We start from the raw sequence: 22,046 nt of genomic DNA on the forward strand, positions 1-22,046 counted from the left end.
CACCCAGCTTTTATTATCACAAACCCTTCAGCCATCTCTCTGTCCCTGCCCCTATGCATTCAAAAGTATGTGCTAGGTCTAAAGAATGTCAGCAGCTGCAAGATTAGTGGAGAGCTGGCCGAGCTGTCCTTCTTTGGCTGGGATTTACAACTTGAACCCATGAAGAATTCAGAGCTGTTAACACCCATTTTTGTATTGAAGGGGAGCATTATCAGTAGCCGAGATTACTAGTTTTATCCCTGGAATCCATAACCCAGCAAGGCCATCTTTTACTGCAAATATTTTTTGTAAAGGTTTGACAAATAACCTGGTTCTATTTACTAGTACCTGTATCCTTAATCCAGTCAAGCAAGAGATATGAACATCTGAGTGACTGGGAAGGTTGGAGCCTGTAACATAATCTGGTCCTATCATCCCTCTCAGAGGTTCTTCTTTTATTCGAGATAAGAGTGTTGCATAAATCTCTTGTTGCAATTCAGACGGAGGTGTACATGGTAATTCTTCAGCAGATCTGTGAAATACATGATGTGTGTTTGCTATAAAATCCCAGTAATGCCAACCAAATAAAAGTTAAAACAAACTGCATCTCAATTTTTACAGAATTCCTGATATATTAGTCCTCTGCTAAAGGAGGGAATCACAGAATTCAGAATATCAACATTTCTGTTACGTGCACTTACTTATGTAACGACTGAGTACAAGCTCTCCAAGCATCAAGTTCTTCAGACAGTTGTTCAATTTTCAAGGGTACACACACCTCCCGTCTTTTTAAAAGCTGGCTGAAAAAAAGGCAGTAGCAAGTTTTGAAAGACTGTCATATTCTAGCAGTGGATGATGGAGACTGACTCAGTTATTACTATAATACTAACGATGATCCAAATAATACCTTCAATAAAATACACAAATCAAATTAAAACAAATGAACAAACCTTGGAATTATTTCTGCCCTTTGCCCAGCTTTGTTGTGGAATACTTTGCAAATCTCACATCCACCAAGAAAAAAAGATATTTCCATAATTGTAAGATGTTAACAATAACTCTTATAATCAGCTGACTTTACTATGAATCAACAATCTTTTACACGTCAGTAATCTATTCCCTTGATTACAGTCCTCCATAAACCAGAGCAATTGGAGTTATATTCTGTCTCAGAAAAAGATGTTAGTACAGTCAGTTGAGGTGCAGCAGTCAAGAAAACTGTAGGCTTCCACATTAGAATATATAGTCCTGAACAAATATGAGCATTATCATTCTTTTTTAGCAGGGTTAAGTAGGCACTAGGACCCAGATGGAGCATTCTACAACAAAGAAGTTCCGGCATGTTGGGTTCTGTGGCAGAGGAATATACAACCCTACTAACATCTTCTAATGAGACAGACTACAGGTGCCCACCGACCTAAGGAAAATATTTAATGACCTAAATGGGTTGTGGGACACTGACCCTGACTACCTGCACACCGCCAAAATGCTTTTGCATGACTTGGAACAAACCATCTTTAGCAGCAATTGTTCAACTCCATCTGAACAAACTACAATCCTATCATAACGTAGTACTTATAACTAGGTACAAAATTGCTCGTTATTGTGAAGTATTAAGATGGAAACCCAAGTCTTCCACAACAAGGAACATAATTTGTTTTTGTGTGCTGATGCCAAACCCCAGTTAAATCAAAGGATCACTGCACAGAACTTGTAACTGCTGTTAAATTGGTTAAAAATCAATTTGAGCTAGATTAGTCACATTTTAAAAGGATTTATGAATTTTCAAAAGCTAATGAGACATCAGTGGTAGTTTCTGGAACTTGTTTTTGCAATCACTGGCAGACTGGGATTCCAGATGAATTATCTACGGGGAAACCGGAAAGTATACAAAAGCCTATTGTAATCCTAGCTGAGACTTGTCAATGTAACCATTATAGAAAAAGGCTGTTACCTTGTATATTCATAAAGTGCAGGTACAATAATAGTGTACTGTCTTCTAATAGCCAGCAGAGCGCCAATGTAGCCACACAATATTAACAACTCATTTCGAAGTCTGAAAGAAAATGGTATTTTTTTAAAAAACAAGTTTTTATTATCTTGCACAAAATCAGTACTTTAAAAAAAATCTGGATATATTGGATCTGAAAAACCAGTTTTCTTGGTTCCAGTATGGTATTTGGATCTGGGTCTGTGATGGACAGCTGAATACAGAGGGGGTGTCCCAATCATGGAACCTGGAGACAGGAGGTTCAAAAAGACAAAACAACAATAACAGAATTCTACAGTTGGGAAATGACACTTGAAAGAGTTAGAAACTGACAAGCTGACAGTTGAGGCTGGCAGCTGGAGTGAGAGGAACACAGTTATGTAGGATCAAGAAGGATCTTGTGTTAGGGAAGTGATTTGAGAGTTCTTCCTAACAGTTCTTCCTTTATTCTAAGGGAAATAGCTTCAAATAGAAGGGGGTAATCCCTAATCAGTTTTAAGGAAGCAAACCTGGAACCTGAGTTGTTTGTTCCTGATTCTACCAACTTTAGAAATATTATTTCAAGATTCTTATGGCTGTTCAGTTAAGCAGTAACTGTCATGTGATTGCCATCATTTTATTTCAGAAGTATCAACAACTGTCTGGAAAAGTATCAGCCACATCCTGAATACAAAATATCTATTGTTTATACATATCCTAAGTTTCCTCACTTCTGTTGTTGTATTACCTGCCAAATTTATTTTCTAAAACTTCTTTGACAACATAATTACCCTTTTTCTAAAAGAGAAAAATAAAAGTTCTGAGTTTTTATTTCCTTATTTCCACTCTTGTACCATATTCTGATTTATATAAATAAAGAGTTTTTAGTGGATTCCTCATCATCATAACTGTGGTACAGGAAAACAACAACAGACAATTCATAAGTCTCTGGAATGATAGTGGTGATTGGTGAGGAAAAATAAATGAAAGGAAAGGAGATTGGGTTTTGTGATATTTTTGGCTCTATTGTTCTCTATGGGGAATCTTTCTTGGGAGTAAGAAAAGGATCTTTAAAAGTGATTGCACAAAAATGGCAGGAAAGCTGCTGGTGTTTGTCCTTCAAATAACCTCCAAATTTCAAATCAATTGAACCAAAGGATCAAATTTTATGGGCCCTTGAACAAGGTGCCTCCAGCCATTCTTCCTTGTTTCCTTTGGGTGGGGAGACTTCTGAAAAAATGTAAATATGTAAAACTCAAGATTTTGTCACATTAATGTTATAGCTAGGTCCAACCAACATAAAATGTGAGAACCTGAAACCACATAAAATGCAAAAATATGAGCCTATATAAAACTGGAGATGCTATGCCTCTCCAAAACCAGGAGCCCAATACAAACCAGCTCCAGCAATGAATGATACTTTAAAAAAAACTCTTGAAATTTACATAATCTTACCTAAGCAGCCTTGCAAGACCCAGGAGACACAGAAACGGGGGTTGAGGGAGGCAGTGGGTACCCAAGAAGGCAGGTCCCTTTTTCATGGTGGCCCCAACCTAGTGGAATGCTTTATCTGAGGAGAGTCAAGCCCTGTGGTAATTGTCTGTGTTTCCCAGGACATGTAAATCAGAGGCATTCCACTGTTTCTACCATCAAAACTGACGCTTTCTGATGCTAAAATCTTTAGTTTGCAGTGTGCTGAGTTTTTAATGGGATTTTATTGAAACTGTGATTTCATTATTGTCATTGTATTGCTAGGCTGTCAGCTGCCCCCATTTTGGTGGAAGAGCGAGATAAATATTTAATAAAATAATTAAATAAAAAAAAATTTAAAGAGGGTGGGAACAGTACTGGGAGCCTACAAACACCAGCTCCTGATATTCCCAGTTAATCTGTAAGGTTGTGGCGTGATATCTGTTCTCTGCTCCTCAGTCACGGCCTTGGTAACATTCCATGGACTGGGCGACGTGCCCGGGAGGACTGTTATCAGTAACCTTGCTGTCTATGCTTATCATATGCGTGTGAAGTCTTACTTTCTGCTTGTGTGAGAACCGGGTTTGGAGTTTGGGGAAGGTTGTCTTGTGGGCTGTAAGAGGGGGCAGAAACGCTCGTAAAAGCAGTGGTTTCGCGGGAAAAGGTCAGAGTCCGCATTCCATGTATTGTGCATCATGGAAGTTTAAGAATAAAGTACTTTTCAAGTTACTTTGATTCTAGTCCTTTCAGGTTCCTTACATAATCCTGAATATTTCCAGGATTCTTCAGGATCCGTTTTTCAGTTTCCCTTAAAGAGCCAGCATTGTGTTGTGGATAAGAGCAGCTGACTCTAATCTGGAGAACTGGATTCAATTCTCTACTGCTCCACATGAAACATGCTGGGTGACCTTGGAGCAGTCACAGTTCTCTCAGCCCAGGCCATGGTAAGCCACCTCCAAATGTCTCTTGCCTTGAAAACCCAACAGGATCATTATAAATAATCTGTGATCTGATGGCATATGCACGTGCAAGCACGCGCACACACAATCCCAGATATACTTGAGAGACCCAAATGTTTTCAGCTCAGGAATATCCAAACACACATCAATAAAAGTAATAAAAATAGCTGAGATTTGCTTAGCTATAGGAAGAAATATACTTACTCACTGCATTTATGCAGCAGCAGCCTTTCTGTGCGTATGTAACTTAGAAGATCAAGAAATGGGCAGACTGAGTCAAGAGTCCAACTGGAACTACTGATTTGCTCTGGGAATTTAAATGGAAAGAAAAAATTCATCATCTGCAGGACAGAGAAACCAAGCAAACAAATGTAGATCTTTTTCCCATTATTAGAACCCTACCTTTGACATACTGAATGCCTATAGGAAGTGCTTTTTCTGGTTCTATAGTTAACAAATAATACTTTATTGACCCAAACGTATTTCCTTCAGCCTCGGCTGTCTGTGCTAACTGCATACATTCTTCTACATCTGGTAGGCTGCACTAAAAAAGAAAACATTTACAGAAGAAATTAATGCCATTTGTAAAAGTTATTCCTTCGCAAGGTACAAAGTTGGTTTGGTGCTCAACAGAGGCTTGATTCTGCTGAACAGGAAAACAGAACCAACACATGGAGAAGTTTTGCAGGGCTCTTGCCCCATTTATCAAATGAGTACACAGACACACAAGCAGGTGTTCCAGGAAATGGAAAGGCCATGTGCAATTTTCATATCCTCTGTCTCTGCATTGTGCAAACAAGTCATCCTCAAGAGCACCAGTAATTTGCAACTTGCAGGGGAAGAAAAGGGGATAGGAAGCACACATGGACTTACCACTTCCTGTAATGCCTGTAGGCATGCTGTTGCATTCAAGTTAGCAGGGAGAAGGAGAACAGGGTACTGTTGAGTGCTATGGGTCTTCACTGAGCATGGCTGCTATATCAGCACTTGACTGGATCGACCCCAGTCGATCAAAGCTATAGTACCATTCGCTTCAGAAAACTGTATCTAGCCTACAGGGAAGTTTGCCATGCTGATGTCATTACAGTAAACCTGTAAAATCATAATTCAGTATCTCATAATTATACACATAAAGTCATCTGTATATCGATACTGTTTGTCTATCAGAGAGAAACCAACATATATGGGGTGATAAATGACCCCCTTTGTGTCCCTACACATATGGTTCAGACAGCAGATATGAAAAACAGGGAGACAAAATGAACAAATGAGCAAAGCAGGCAGAGAGTTTTATCCAGGCTATCATAAATATATCTAGATGTTTAAATACATGTAAAACATTCTCAGCTATCTACCTAAGCAAGTAATGGAGTTGGCCTTTTAAATATACCTTTTCATGTAATTCATTTATCTCTGCTGTGCCTCCAGGATAGAAGGCACACAGCTTTACTAAATGTAGATGATTATTAGGAATCATCATGAGAAGATCTGCGGCTAAATCCCTGTGGGAAACAACAGGAAGAGGTCACAGTCAATTAGCAATATATAAAGATGTAAAAGCAATGTCAGGGTTAAGGCTGCATGGTTGCTTCTTGTTTCTCTCCTATCTCATTAATGAACTGGAAAACTAGGTAAGATGAAGTGTTTTGAGTGTTGCAATCAGCTCCAGGATAATAATGTGGGAAACACTGTAATACAGAAATGAGAGAAGAGGCTTAAGTCCCTTCAGTGCAAATGTCAAAGAAATATTGTTCACACCAGATTCCGAGTGTATTATCAAAGGGCCATATAAACAATATTTATGCATATAGTAGCAATCTGAACATGCCTTGGTGAAATTGGTGAAACAAAAAATTCTTGGACAAGTGGATTTATTATTCACAGCTAAAAGCAAAGATTTATTTTTAAAGAATGATTAAATAAATGTCTTCACTTTCAGAGGGTTTTATGTGTGTTCTTATGGGGGGGACAGTTGGGGGTAAGGAAATGTCTGTACAGCTATACCTATCAATTAATAAGCCATCTGGCAAGCAACGGAATGGCTTCTAAAGTATATGACTCTCTAGGTAATGGATCAAAATATGCATAATCTCCATACACACACATGCCCACAAGTGCCTTAAGGACACGTCCTTACTCTTTGCTCACAAAACTCAGAAAGCCATATTAGTCTGTTTCTTTTGAAACCTATTCTACTTGGCTATTATACAAATCATGCAAAAATATATTACTCTATTGGAAAACCAACAAAGACCTTTTAATTTAACTATAAAGAACATGGGTTGAATCCAGCCACCTTCTTCAAGCACTCTTATCTAATTCCCATTCTTACTACAGCCCCTGTCCCACATGGCTTTTCCCCATGCAGGGCCCAGGACTCCCAGTAAAGTGCTTATGATGGCCAAAGGGGGCAGCCTCCTCCTCTATTCAGCTGTAGAAAACTTGGCTGGATCCAACCCAATGCTTTCTAGAAGGCTGATTAGAATGTCTCTAGAGACAAGTAAGTACCTGCATCCAAGTGATGGAAAGCTTTAAAAAGATATTCAAATGGTAATGAACAAAAAACAGAATTTAAAAAAATGAACCAACACAAGGCAAATGGGGAGCAGGAGCAAGAAAAAACAAGATACAAATAAGCAAAAATTTAAAACACGCAAGTTACCAAATTGCTACCCTATTTTTAGCTTTGACAAACAAGCATCAAAAGTTGGTTCTGTTTTCCAACATGCTAATTATATTGTGGTAATTCTAACTACTCCTTTTTAAAAAATCCCCATCCTGTGAGACTAAAAACATCAAAAAGAACGTTTTTTCTTTTGTTTTATTAGAATGGCCTAAACGCTATATAAAAATTCTAACTCCAGTTTATGAACTGTAAAACAAAGAGATTGATCTTGTAATTAAGGAAACATGCTGAAAACATAGTAGAAAGAAAAGGACAAAATTGTAAGTTCTAGCAGTATTTGTTCTTTAGTCATTCGTGATATTGTTCTACCCCTACAAAGTCAGGTATCACAGGCACAGTATTTGCAAAGGGTAAAGGGGGCTATGGATGATAAACAGATAAGAATGGAACTCCTCAGCCATACCACCATGCACCATGTTCAGGGAAGACGCACAGTCTCACTGCCATCCAATAAATGAAATATAGTAGACTGCAAGTGTCCCTCTTGCATCAATTTTAAGCGCAGGGGGAACAAATACAGTTTAAATGAGCAGTGAAATCTCATTTGCTTTTCTTGGGTTTCTCCTGCATGGACCTTAACAGCTGTGGGCCTATATAGATCTGTATCTCTTCTTGACACATGATCAGTCTGCCGTGTTGAGAAGAAAATGGATGCAAAGTCTCTAACTTTATTATACATAGTAATAGTTAACGGGGAAAATGAGCTCTTGCAACTGCTGCCATGGCTTAGGAAGGGAGGAATAGTCACTAAATCTGAAATCCTTGCCATAATGTAAAAAATCCCAATGTATTTATCTTATTCACAACAGCTATAGCCAAAATAGTTCTCTGGAAATGCTGTTGCTGATCTGTGGTCTGCTACTACTGAATAATTACACCCCCCCCCAAAGTATGTTAACCCCCCCCCACACACACACACACACAGTTACACCTGATATTGATTCTGTCGGCCTCAACTTTTTAGAACATTGGTATTAATGGTCATCCCACAATATTTTGCTGGGGTGAGAAAAACAAGGAAAATGATGAAAATAATTAGCTTTGATGTGGTCTAGATTACTGAAGTGATCTAGATCTAGAAAAAACAATTAAATTAGGAACAGGAGAAATTAATACTAAATGTTTCCCCATTATCTGAATCTCAACTGAGAAATTAACTATCATGTACATAACCTTTTTTTCTTTTCTTTTTCTTTTTTTTTTGCTTATGTTAGCCTGGGCAGATTATATGTTCTCTTTAAGGATTTTTTCCACTGAATCTGTTTTATAAACAGTACACAGTCTTAGGGAAAAAGCTTAAGCAGGTCTACTCAGAAGTACGTTTACTTTTATTCAGTGGGGATTACTTTCAAGAAAGTGTTCCTAGGACTGCAACTTAATGTGTAACAGGGCTGTAGTGTCAGGCCTTAATCCCTCAAATCTGAACCAAACTGCCTCTATTCTTTAATAGAACAGATTATCACCCTCTTGGAAATGGCTCTCATTCTGATACTTGCCATCTGCTTTTCACTGTTGCATAAAAGTGAGGGCAGCAGCAAGTGGAGAAAGTGATTCAAAATATCATCCAAGCAAAAGGAGCATTTTTTCAATCAGAAATTAGCAGATTTTCCAAAGAGGGGTTTCTGTTCACAGCATTTCCACTTTCTGCCAATCTTTCTTGATTCGAAGTAGCTATAAGTTAGGTCCTGTTTGCCCGCTATTCCATCCTGCTTTGGTGCTGAAACTACTGAGGAGGCAAACTTTTGTTTGTAGCCTATGAAATCCAGAAAGTGATGCAGATTTGTTGGGGAGGGGGGGGCAGCCAAAATCAGGGTTGCTTTTCCTCTCTCCCCCTCCCCCAAAGTAGGCAGCGTGCCTGCAGGGGAAAGAAGCAAACATTTTGCAAGCATCCTCAAAAAGACAGGAAGTCATAGGCCACACTTCAAATCAATACACATAAAAATTTAAACAAGGGTGGGGGAAGGCAATTCAATAAAGATAAACTAAGAATCAAACCAGAACTCTGAACACCTTGAATTTTATCTGAAAAGCAGCCAAGGTGGGGAGACTGATTTCGGCTGTGACCTCAAGCTGGGTAGGAAAGTATGGAAAAGGCAGACCACCAATAAAAAGGCATAAAGGGTAAAATAAAAGGTGTAATATCTATAATGAAGAAAAAGGATTATGTACAGTCAACCAAAAAGAAAAACAAATAAAATTAATGTGCACCATCCCTAGTGTGAAACCAGGAACTGCATGTGGAACGCCCCCTCCCCCCCCCATGTGATTTGCTGTGCACACACTGATGGTCCATGCTTGCTCAGGCTGATTCATATCCCCACCATCACCAAAGTCCCCAAAGTGTTCATGTGATTTGGTTCTAAGTACTGCAGGGATTACTGTTGTTTAAGCAGAACACACACAGAACTCTCAACAAATCAATTTCTGTAAAATAATGCTTAAACAATACTGAAATGCTTGGAATCAGCTAAATGAACTTTCCTGGACTGAAGTACTGCTAATTTTATATGGTAAATTTTCCTGCTATGAAGACCTGTTCACAGTATGATAAAGATACTACCATAGCTTAGTATTTACATCTGAGTAATTATTCTGGATATAAACAAAAGTTGGGTGAACTTAGAATTATGGAAGTTCTTTGTTTTATAACAATATCTACAGTTTCTTAGGGGGGGAAATTCTTTGGAGTAAGAAGTTCTTACCATGTTGTTACAGTCATACATTTTCTTGCTAGCAACTCTAGAGCATAATGTGTTGCTTGCGCTGCACATTCTCCTAAGACAGTACCCATACTGACTGCCAACTCCAGTTCATTTCCACGAATCAGGTTTGCCATGGCAAGCTTGCTCAATAAGAAAATCATATCATTAAGCGTCACAAGCACCTTCAGAGGATTTCACTGAGACCAGCATGTTAACATTTATTTGCAAGGCTACATCAAAGAGTGAACAAAAACATGCATTATTTAATCACAGAGATGGACTTCTTTGACTCATAATATAATTTCCCCTCTTTAATCAAGAAATCTAAACAATGTTAATTGAATATGCTGGTATTTTAATGAAGGAGGTACATAGACTTGAATTCAGTCAGTGTTTCTACTAGTGAAAAATAATCCCCTTTGATCACCTAAAAGGGACTTGATCCTGGAATCTGCAGAGACAAAAGCCATATGGGATGAGGATTGTAGTAAAAAGGTAATTGAGTGAGACTGTGTGAAAAAGTCAGCTGGATTCAAGAGACCATTCGAGGGGAAATATATTATGAAAACAGGAACTTTTTTTACTCATCTGACCAACTCAAGATGAAAAGCAGCCAGTGATCATACAAAGACTGAAAGTAGCAATTACAGCAAAAACTGTACTTTTAAAAATGTCAACTTGCATCAATGCATGGACCCCGCCCCCGTCCCCCAACATCAGATCTACAAGTTACAGAGAATATGTGGCTCCCAGCAGAAGCATCTCCATCTTTCTTCTCTCACTTAGTAAAGCGATAAGAAGTATTACGGGAAAGCCTCAAACCTGCCCACATCTGGGGAGTTTCTACAGGATCATGTAAATTCTGACTACAAATTCTTCCCCAGGGCTTATTCACAGTAGCTGATGCCAATTCCTTAGACAGATCATTAAGGAAGCATTTTATGATTACAAGATCTGTGGTTACTACTGCCTCTCAGAGTGACCTGTAAAGCTTCACTCAATACTATTCATATCTAAAGAAAACACGAGGGAGGGAGGGAGGGAGGGGAGGAAAGAAAGGGTATAAATGCGGGCAGGGTGAATAAACCAAAGTTGACAATTAGACATGTCCATTAACAAACAGCATTTAGACTGTATGAAGGCTTTCATGGTCGGATTGTCGAAGGCTTTCATGGTCGGATTCAACTGGTTGTTGTGGGTTTTCCAGGCTGTGTGGGTGTGGTCTGGTAGATCTTGATCTACCGGACCACGGCAACACAGCCCGGAAAACCCACAACAACCTGTATGACAGTTGTTTTGAAGGAGATAATTGATGTTTCATTTAAAACAGCTAACATTCATCTACTGCATCTCAACAGCTGTTGTTTGCAGGGGCAGAAAAATGTTTCATGTGTTTTATAGCTTTACAACATTGCAGAAGTGAAATGGAGGACAAGGTTCTTTCTTGGCTGCCCCCAATTCTCTGTAAAAGGTAGTGCCAATCCGATTTTTGATCTCTTTGCCCAGCTGAGTTTTGTTGTAAGGTAAGTAGGTGAAAAAGTTACACAACTTTGGACAGAGGCAGAGCATGGGGTGGATACATAGGAGCACAGCAGCACCTCGATAACATTGCACCAAACATCTGTTGAAGCTCAATGATGTAAATGTCGCTGACATCAACAGGATAAAAAGATATAACTGAAAGAAAAGGATTCTAAAGTTCTGCCTATCATGGCTTCCCTGTCTTTTTAGATGCTAATACATCTTTGATGTGCATCTTTATTCCATGCTGTCTACTGGGTCAACGTCTTGAATAGCTCAGTACTGTAAAAACTAGATTTATTTGTGCATAACATTTCAACATTTCATTTAATGGACTGCATTCTAGGATTGTGCAAAATAAGTAACTAATCACTCCTTCTATTGCTGTACAGAATAAATAGTAACTTACCTCAATATTTTCAACAGCTAAATGGCAACATGCAGCTTGTACTGCACAGCCATCTTGGAAATACCACTCAGCCAGTTCTTTACTGACTTCATGCAGGAGTCTGCAAGAAACAAAATAATGTGCTTGGATTAAAAGTGCTAGAACTAGATAAATCTACTGGATATGGTGCATACATTAGTCTGGATATGGTGCATACAAAATTTTGAAAAATGGGCAGCCCCATCCAAGAGCCAGACGCTCGGTTGCAGTACTGGAGCTGGTCACCTACCCCCTCAAAGAGGCTTCTTGGCAGCGTGGGGAGGCTCAAAAAGTGAAACAGCCCCCTGACTGCTGAGAAATATCTATAGGCCTTATGGACTTACACCACCTGAAAGGGTGGCTGAAGTCTGAAGCAAGGCCTGCTAGTATAATGCAGCAAAGGCTACTCTTCTGACCACACCCCCAGCCTGCCCCCCGATATGCTGGCGATGGCAGAAGCCATGGGACACTGATGCAGTATTTAGCACCACTTTTCAGCATTGGGGGGAAGGTGGCAGCAGCTGCACACTGGCAAGATTACCTCTCCACTGGAGTAAGTACTCCAGGGAAGGCAAATCTGCTGGTGCAGCGGTGCACTGCTCCTGAGAATGGATTCCCCCCTTCTCTGGATGGGCTCTAAGTCAGCACCATAAGCCATTAGGGTGAAGCAGCCAATCAGATAAATCAGCTTTTGTTGTGGTGACATCAAATTGCAATTTGTGTTGCCACCAGCCACATGGCCAGAACCAGCCACCTATGCTCATAGTGTAGACATTTCCCTTCTATTAAAATTTGCCCTAATTACTGCAGCACTGTAATCCAATGGATTACAAGGCCCATAGGATGTTGCATAAGAGGCTCAGAGAACATCTTTTCAGAGTAAGGTGTGAGCCCTGGTTCAGCAGTGCCAGACCTCTGGGGAAATGGATGGAAAATGAGTCGTAGGGTGGAGTTCACTCTTTTACTCCTGATGAAAAATGCATCAGCACCAGGAGAGCACATGGCTCTGGAGAAAAGAAGATGCAAATAGACCAAGTAGGCCTATCAAAAACAGTCATTGCCAACAAATATTCTAAATCTCAAGTAAGATAACACAAAATTAAAGCAGATCTTTTCTGCGTTATTCATAAATTTGATGTACAAGTAATGGAGTTACCCTTTTGTTCCAAGTAGTTAACATTCCTTTTCTTGAAGCAATGTAAAATCGTTTAGAAATGCAATAGGAAAAATAAATAACAAAAGGTATCAAGTCTCATTTCCAGGTACTATGTATATCAGTACACTAAATTTTTTATCCAGCCAGAAAATAGATACAAAAAAAATCATATGAAAAATAAACTTGCTGCATGGCTCACTCATTGAAATCTTCCACGTTATTCCCTTCAAAATGTGCTGATCCAGTTGATGCTGAAGACTGTGATGTTTGCATATTTCCTTCACATGCTGCCTAGAAACAACCAAATAATGTCAGCCAAAAGCTATGAATGGCTCTCCTCTTGATGGCATTATTGTCCATAAAGGAAACGCAATACTAGTTTACTAGGTTAAGTCTGGAATTTGTTTAATTGTAATTAGTAGAAACCAAATTGGAACTGGAGAAGAGAATATGTTCACTCCCCTTTTGACAAATATAGTGTGATGAAACGCAACATCAGAATTGATGATGCACATCTCTTGCCATCCAGAACAAAATATCTATGCTTGATAGACTACATGAAGACAGAGTTCCTGAAAGCCGTGTAGCAGAAACACACTATATTGTCGAAGGCTTTCACAGCCGGAATCACTGGGGTGCTGTGTGGTTTCCGGGCTGTATGGCCGTGTTCTAGCAGCATTTTCTCCTGACGTTTCGCCTGCATCTGTGGCTGGCATCTTCAGATCCTCTGAAGATGCCAGCCACAGATGCAGGCGAAACGTCAGGAGAAAATGCTGCTAGAACACGGCCATACAGCCCGGAAACCACACAGCACCCCAACACACTATAGTTTAAAGTCTCTAAATGATAATGCAAGGTATTTCTGACACATCCGCTTGGCATCTTATGCATCTGGTTAATCAATCAGGCTGGGATTTTTTTTTACAAATCTAAACAGAAACAGCCATAACTTTGCTAATATTCCTTTAATAATTTCCTTTCTGAATCTGATGCACAGAAATAAACTGGGGTAGAAAAACTACCTGTATTTACTTAGACAATAGTCTGATGAATATGCAAGTAAAATTTTAATAACATCATTCCTGAAACATCAGGTCTTTCTTCACGGGATGAACAGTAAATAACAGATCATGAAGTCTGATATTATTCGCCTCAGTCTTAATAGAATAGGTGACATTTATACCTAATTTTGCCCCATTCAATCATATTTGCTAGCTCATTTTTAGTACATATAGTGGTACCTGTGCAACAAGCAAAGCTTCTTTAAGCTGGCCTCTTGAAGTATAAAATTTGACAAGTTTCTTCACATCACCAGTAGCAATGCAGTATGGAATAACATCATTGTTTTCTTCCTGAATTAACTGGTCAGCTCTCCTAAGAAATATTTTAAAAAGTCTCAGCTACCAGTTTTGTAGGGTAGCAAGATTATATATATCACAATAACTGGCCTCTCTTTTGAGACACCTGTTATTCTCCTCAAAAGAGTGCTTTCAAAAAATTACAATTAAAAAACTGCCTCTAAAGAATTCCAAAAGATGGATGAACATGAGCAATACTCAATGGATGTCCTCAGGTTATTAAATGCATCTTTTACCTTTAATCAAAATTTGCATATGCTGGTGCTGATGAAAGGCTTAAAAAATAAAGGATGCAAAACAGAGAGAAGGGGTGGAATCCCAGCAAGGTGGGATTTTGGAGTTTCTCTCAAACTTGGTATCTCTGTTTGAAGATGAGGTTAAGATTTTACTGTACTTTCAATTTGCCAACTCTAAGAGCCACAGTACATCGAAACATTTCCAACTGACCGAAAAGACAATTTAAAAATACAATTTTCCAAAATTAAACAACCATCTAGTACCAAAGTGGCTTCCACGTTTACCTTTGCATTAACTTCTTCCAGTACTTCATAGATACTCCAGGGGCCACCGAGAGTGCTTTGTCCCACTAAAACATAGAATATAATGTTATTCCCATCTCAGGCTATGCAAAAGATCTGTCATTCAACAGTTTCTGAAAAGCATTCCTCATCCCTAATTATTTCTTCGATTGAAAAAAAATGGGATGGATATAATCTGCATAGAAAGCATTCTTTTCTAGAGATTAGAAGGACAGAATTGATGCATGGGTTTGGTGATGCACTTTCTTTAATCAACAGTAAATCAGGGCAGGGAGGAAAAGGAATTTGTAGGAGGAAATGGGTAGTTGGTAGGGTATTCAACACTTTCCCTGCCTAATCGCTCTTCCTTTTAATTCCTCCATTTGGCCCTCCCCTAAGGAGGATAGCCGAAAGGGGATATTGCTTATAAGTATGTAGTTCTGCTCTAATATATATATAAAAGGTCTCCTACTAAATAGTAGGTGGACAGATGAGACCCCTGGGCACTGCCTGCCTGAGGATCTACTAATGAATACAATAAACTTTACAAGACTACATTTGGTACCCCTGCACAAGCATGCGTGTGCTAAGAATCGGCAAGTCTCAAAGAATTGTTCTCATATATAGGCCTGGCATCAGCATGCCATGAGGGTGGCGCAGCCGCCAAGGATCAGGGCTTCTGGTGGCCCACTGCTTTTGAACCCCACCCATGCACCTCCCCTGACACCTATCTGCATGTTCTTCCCGTTCTGTTTGGTTGAAGTGCTCTGCCATTCATGCTCGCAGCTGCCAAGCATCTTTGGGGTGGTAATATGGGTGGTAAACAGTGCTGGTGCTACTGGTGACAGGAACATGACAGCAACATTCCCAGATGTTGCTGAGCAAAGGGCATGCATGTGGTGAAGATGGCTGAGTATGGGAGGTGGCAAGATTTGTGAGTGACAGCAGGATGAACTGGCAGGTGGTGGGAATGATCTGAAATGGGAATGTATGTGTGCATGAGCACACACTCACACACAAGGGGAATGCCCTTCTTTTTCCCCCTCTAAGTATATCCCAAATCAATTAATCATACAATAATTTAGTATCTTACCTCCCCAAGTTCCACCATAAGTTCACAGTATCTCTGAATTTGCCCGAGCCTCAGATGTATTTCTGCTGCTTCTTTTAGCCTTTCCTCCTTAGTAGGTGCACCAATACCACCTCCAAACTTAGACATCTTTACAGTTGTAAGTTCTTGAGCTTTGGACTAGTGGGAGAAAATGGGAAGAATAGTGATTTTTCCCCCCCAGAAGACTTCCCCCAGCTGTAACATGCGGTACTCTTTTCTGAAAATCTCCCAAACATATGGGTTCTTATACAGAAATGTTCAAATACAGCAGAAATGCTGCTCTCCTTGAAGGTTCTTGTCTTTCCTCTCTTTGCCTATTTGATAATCCATGACAACAACAACAGAGTTAACCTGTCAGTCATGAGGGGGCGCTCATTCTGAACTTGGTACCTGCTTCCCCATATGAGGTGCAAGTCTGCCTCTCTTATTCTCCAAAGTAGTCTTTTGCACTTGTGATCTGGACGATCCCCTAGAGAAACCAGTTGTTGCATGTGGGTTCTTGTTAGGATCGAGGCAAACAAGTAAGAGATGTTGTGTGGAACCAGCAATATCTACCACACAGTTAACTCAACCCACTTCTGTCTCATCTCATGTCTGAAAACCATAACATGATTGTATTGTCGAAGGCTTTCACGGGCCGGAGCTTCACATGGTTTCTCCACCCACCCTGACACTCCAACAGATATATACTCCACTTGCTTTGGCATCTTCAGAGGATCTGAAGATGCCAGCCACAGATGCAGGCGAAACGTCAGGAGAGAATGCTGCTAGAACACGGCCATACAGCCCGGAAACCACACAGCACCCAAGATCGTCCTGTCTTAATTTTACGACAGTAGTGTTTCTGCCATTTCTCTGTCTCTCTCTGGGCACATAACAAGCAGGAAAGGGGCAGTCAGTTCAGTTGCTTCCAAGCCTTATCTCAGCCACTCTTTTAGAAATGCCAATAGGTCTATTGAAAGACAATGGGATGGTCAATCCCCCCTCACCCCAAAGCTAGGCAGACTAGAAAGACTTCAGTAAATTCTTCCTGAAAACCACAGGAAAAGCTTCTTTGACCTGGCCTGACCTGGCTTCCTCCTCAGTAGAAGAATGGGACATGATAGAAGTCCTGGGAATGAGGAGGCAGCTCCCTTTTGTGCTGATTCATTAAGGCAGACAGAACTCTTGCCCGAGGGCTGCTGGAGGCAGCCATTGCCACATGCTAAACTGTACATCGGGGCAGATGCTTCAAGGTAACAGGAACCCTTTAGAAAAAATAACCTTTTAAGCTAAAGAGTCTGCCTTAGGTTGACATCTGCTAGGGTCATGTACAGAGAGAGGAACAGAGGAATTGCATTTTCCCCTTCTCATCTGGATCCCTAGCTCAAACTGGTGCTGAGCTGAGAGTACATGTGTAGACATTTCCTTTTTAATAAATGCTTTATTCCTTTTAATACCAGTAGTGGTTCTTTGTACCACTTTAGACTTCCATAGTTCTGGGCACACTATTTTTAAAAGGAGCACTAGGAAGATAGGGCAGTAAGTGGGCAAGTGACCCCTTTCTCAATGGCACGTAAGACAGTACGCTGACCTCGTGGTAACCAGACACAAAATAGTGGGTACATGTGCCTGGCAGAACAGGACAAGAAAGCTGGGAGCCCTTTCAGTGTGCAATTTCTACAAAGGCCAGGTAATGACATCAGTAGAAAAGAGGAAAAGAAAAGCCCCTCCAGGTGTCAAGAAAACCAGGGGGTGGCATGTGAAAGATTGGGCAGCCACTGGGGTCCAGATATCTTGGAGGGCATGGTGGAATAGGGCCTCCAGGACAGAGCAGAATTGTTCTGACACACCTCATGTTAACCACTTATTATTTTCCTTTGTTAACTGATTGGTGCAGTTCTTATGCTGAAATGAACATTTTTCCAGGATGAAAAAAAAATCAATTTCTACCAGAAAATAAAGTTTCCAGTAACACACAACCAAATGAAGCAACCGTGACTGAGAACACCAATGTTCTATTCTGACAGTCCATTTACATAGCTGAGAGTTTTTATTCCAGTAATAACTGCTGTACTTCTGAGAAAAAATGCAAGCTGAATCAAACGTTGATTAACAACATTTGATTAAACAACAAGTATACAGGCAACTGTATACTTGGACTTCTTGGACTAAAGCAATTAACTGGCTGAAGGTGGCAAACTTGCAAGATTTGTAACAAACGTCTCACACAATAATGGAGGTAACACTCGCACTCAAAAAGGATTGTACATTTTGGCAAATGGTTTCTTGCTAAAGTACATAACAGGTGTCTTGCCTGGGAAAACAATTAGTCACTTCTTTTGTAACTGAGAGAACTGAAGATGAAGTTGGCATTCATATGTAGCTTACCATTTTAAATCTAATCAGATGTTTCATGTGCATAATTCCTTCGTAGTAATTCTGAGGAAGTAAGCTATCATCTTGGCCTTTTATAACAGCAACTAGGTCCCATAAATTTTTACTGCGTCCTGGGGGCTGAAATCATAAAAAAAAATAGAATAAACCAATTAGGCTTAAGCAATTTTTAGGCTTAAAACTGCAAAGAATATGACTGTATTTGTCAAACTGTGCAAAAATATAAAGTGATGCGTTTAAAAGTATTTGTTAATACTGAATCTAGATAGAGGCTCTGGTCTAGCCTTATGTTTTTTTAACTATATATGTACTACTGAGCAATGTGGATAAACATTTCATTAGTATAGTCTCTACATACCCTAAATCAGTATAAGGCATAACATCATACAATAATGCACAAATACAAAAAACATAAACTTCATGCTAGCTGCGAACAATCCTGATTATAAGAATGTCTACTATGACACCATAAGCAATGATTCCATGAAAGGTACTCTGTTTCCTGAAAATGCTCTTCTGTGCCTTACTAGAAAAATCCAGAAGTTGCTGCTACAGAGAATATGAGATAGTTTGGTCCAGTAGATGGAGTTTTGGCTCAGACCTGGGATCCAGTCCCTAACTGGTTATAAGGGTCCAGAGTGCCCTTAAGTCATTATCTCTCACTGATAGTTTCCCATCTTTACAGTGAAAACAATATTTATCTATATTGTTGGGTAGTCAAAGTAGAGTTTCACTACTTTTCTCTTAGTAGTATAAAAACTAAACATAACTGCAATCAATCTTTATTACAGTCATAGACCAGAATAAGAGAAATAAGACATTTACAATTGAAAGGATAAAATATATTAAGATGTAAATATATATCTAAAGAATATATTGGAAGAAGAAAACTGGAAGCACAAAATAGTATGGAAACATAACTGCTGATAACTTCATTCATTTTAAATATATAGCCCAGCCATTCTCAACCAGGGTACCGTGGTACCCAGGGGTGCCATGAGCATGTCCCAGGGGTTCCGCGGCAACACTACTGCCCCCCCCTCATTTTTGTGGTGTCTCCCACTGGCGCCAACAAGGACATGGAGCTGGCCCATGGGGCAGGGCCTGCCACAAGGTCAGCAGCCACCCCCCCCCCAGTGCTTCCCTTCACCCTGGGAGGGGAAGGTGGAGGGTGGCGGCAGGGGTACTGTGAGATACGAAGAGTGAGGTCAAGGGTACCCTGACCTTGAAAAGGTTGGGAAACACTGATATAGCCTAATGCCTCCTTGGATCTTGAATCCTATCCATATGACCACTGTTCATAAAAATGTACTATGCGCATAAGCAAAGAAGCAAGGTTAAAAGTTTAACCATTTGACAAAGAAACAGCATGTACAAACTGCCTGGACAAACATGTGGTAGATAAAGAATATAATGCAATATTCTGAAAAACATATTTTACTAATTTTAGAGAACTTCAGTTATTGAGGAAAGGAAACTGAAACAAGTTTATACTGGCAACCTGATATCTGGTATTTCCTTTACATTTCCTTATTTTGATTTTTCCCCAATTTAAATATCATTTTCAGAAACAACAAACACCAAAGAGCTAACTTACACTAATTCTCACTTCTTTTCTGCAATGAACACTCTGATGTGCAAAGAGAAGACATGTGACTGTTACATTACAAGAGTCAAGGATCCAAGAGCTATGGGCCATCACAGTTCTCCACTGTACATCTACCAAATATTCAGAGAGGTGTCTATTACACTGTTGTCCAGAAAGAGATCTATATCCCTCTAAGAAAATCCATCAGTAAGCAGCTAAGGTTCAAAAATATGTAATATAACACGGAAGATAAATTTATCCTATAATGTTTTAAGCCAGAAATCCTTTTCTTCAGGAACTGTGACTTGATGCTCTTCTGTTTCTATTCATTAGAATATTTATATCTGCCATTTTATTTAAAAATAAAGGTTGATTCATTATTATTAAATCCATATAAAACAGTTAAAACATAACTGATGTTTCAAAATAGATGGTAACAGATTTAAACAAAAAAAAGCCTTCCAGAATAATAAAAGGTTTTCTGCTGATGCTACAAAAAGAATTAAAACACAATGGAGAGAGGCCTAAGCTGAATCAGACCAAACTAAAGAGCCTGTTTATGTCTTACCCTGCTTCAGTGCAGGAAGCAGAGGAAAAAGTCTTAGGTTCTCTGCCCCCATTGCATCTGTGCAGTATCAACCAGTGATGTTCTTCCAAACCGTAAGAGACTCGAGGCCTCTAGGAACAAACAAAATATTTCCGAAATTCTCAATTTACTAAACATCTTGTGGACCAAACCTCTGGTATCCAATCTGCCTTGAATGTCACTCTATTAATCTGATTTCAATAATCTGATTTCTATGAATACTTTTCATTTGGTACAACTTGAGGATGTTAAAAAGCTACTTTGTTCAGGAAGAGTCGTATTTAACATGGCTATGCTTTGAAGCAATGGCAAGGAGTGCTGTTTTCTTATTTAGGTTTGTATCAATCACTTCTGCTCATCTTATTCCATCTCCTTTATATGTACAACCACCAAAATAATTATGAAGTTCTAGAAAAAAACATTACCAAAGGAGACACATATTATATCCCTAATTATCTGTTTATTGCTCATAGTCCTTCCAGGATTTTTTTTTTTGTTTAATTTAGAAGCAACCAGATTTAGTTCAGAAGCACTTGGATACAAACCAAACTTCAATGAAAATTACAGACTAATAAAAGAAAACTCTGGTTTATTTCATTTAGATCACAGCTCCTAACATGTTGCAAATTAGGCAATTTACCTAATGATTTTAAGGGCACTAAAGCAAATATCTACATTTGGCATAGGCTCAATAATTTTTGCTATTTAGTACTTACCGCTAAACATTCTGAGAACCATCTCAGTTTTTTCTCCTGAGAATTACCAGTCAGTTTGTCTACTTCTTGTTTAATATCCCTGGATACTTTGCCACAAAGCAAAGGAGAGGCACCTACTTCCACTGCACGATCTATTAAAACAAAATGGAGAGGGGAACTTAATCGGCAGCCAAATGTAGACGGATATGATCCACATGGAGAAGGGGAAGAAACAGAGGTTGAACATGCATTCAAAGTATACTGAAACACGAATCCAATTTTTTCATACTGAAAATGTCAACACATGCACTGTAATACACATCATGTTGGATCCTGGTGTTTTTTGTTTTTTGTTTTGCATAGTCTCCTCCAGCTCCACTTCACATGTGTTTTGTCTGTATACGTCAATTTATTCCCAGTGTAGCCTTGTTTTACCAGTGGAAAAATTAGATGTAACCAATCAATTTTGGGGATGGGGGGGGGGGGGCGGAAGGAATATAACCAAGAACTCAATTGCATGTAAGTGATGTGTAAAAGCATTAGAGACATTATTCAGATTTTCTACAGATAAGATAGAATATGAGGAAGCAAAGCCATGTAAATAAGTGCCATGTAAATAAAAAAAGGACAATGCACAAACACCTAATTTTGCCACACACATTTGTATATTTACCCACCAGTATTTCCAATAATCTCATCCCATGGTCTGTCTGCTAAGATATTTATTTGAAGAGGGTTTATTAGAGGTGTTAATGACCAAAGCCTCACAGTGGAATCTCGAGAACAAGAGGCCATAGTGAAGGGACGACTAGGATGACAAGTTAATCCTAAAGGAAGAACAATTTTAAAGAACAAAATCAACTACATAAATAATTTCAGTAAAATTAGTTTTAAAATATTGGATGGAATTTTTCCAGGGAAATAAGATGTACTGAAAATTTGTAG

At 39.3% G+C, this 22,046-nt stretch overlaps 1 protein-coding gene across 5 annotated transcripts in view; it reads right to left on the reverse strand.

Moving 5' to 3' along the window:
- The window catches only part of WDR17 (WD repeat domain 17), a 59,616-nt gene that overhangs the window by 909 nt on the left and 36,661 nt on the right, over window positions 1–22,046 (reverse strand). For 3 of the 5 annotated variants that reach the window (XM_048509511.1, XM_048509509.1, XM_048509513.1), the window contains 16 exons: window positions 21,779–21,928; window positions 21,123–21,253; window positions 18,227–18,352; window positions 15,839–15,994; window positions 14,749–14,813; window positions 14,111–14,243; window positions 13,069–13,160; window positions 11,696–11,795; window positions 9,766–9,905; window positions 6,886–6,906; window positions 5,768–5,879; window positions 4,780–4,921; window positions 4,582–4,684; window positions 1,934–2,035; window positions 681–779; window positions 328–511 (listed from right to left, as the gene is read on the reverse strand). In XM_048509511.1, the coding sequence (XP_048365468.1) occupies window positions 328–511; window positions 681–779; window positions 1,934–2,035; window positions 4,582–4,684; window positions 4,780–4,921; window positions 5,768–5,879; window positions 6,886–6,906; window positions 9,766–9,905; window positions 11,696–11,795; window positions 13,069–13,160; window positions 14,111–14,243; window positions 14,749–14,813; window positions 15,839–15,994; window positions 18,227–18,352; window positions 21,123–21,253; window positions 21,779–21,928 (1,856 nt within the window). Of the gene's footprint in view, window positions 1–327; window positions 512–680; window positions 780–1,933; window positions 2,036–4,581; window positions 4,685–4,779; window positions 4,922–5,767; window positions 8,919–9,765; window positions 9,906–11,695; window positions 11,796–13,068; window positions 13,161–14,110; window positions 14,244–14,748; window positions 14,814–15,838; window positions 15,995–18,226; window positions 18,353–21,122; window positions 21,254–21,778; window positions 21,929–22,046 lie in introns of those variants that run through there. The other 2 variants (XM_048509510.1, XM_048509512.1) reach the window with 2 other exon arrangements.

This window comes from Sphaerodactylus townsendi, linkage group LG10 (genome assembly GCF_021028975.2).
Source record: "Sphaerodactylus townsendi isolate TG3544 linkage group LG10, MPM_Stown_v2.3, whole genome shotgun sequence".
NCBI lineage: Eukaryota > Metazoa > Chordata > Lepidosauria > Squamata > Sphaerodactylidae > Sphaerodactylus > Sphaerodactylus townsendi.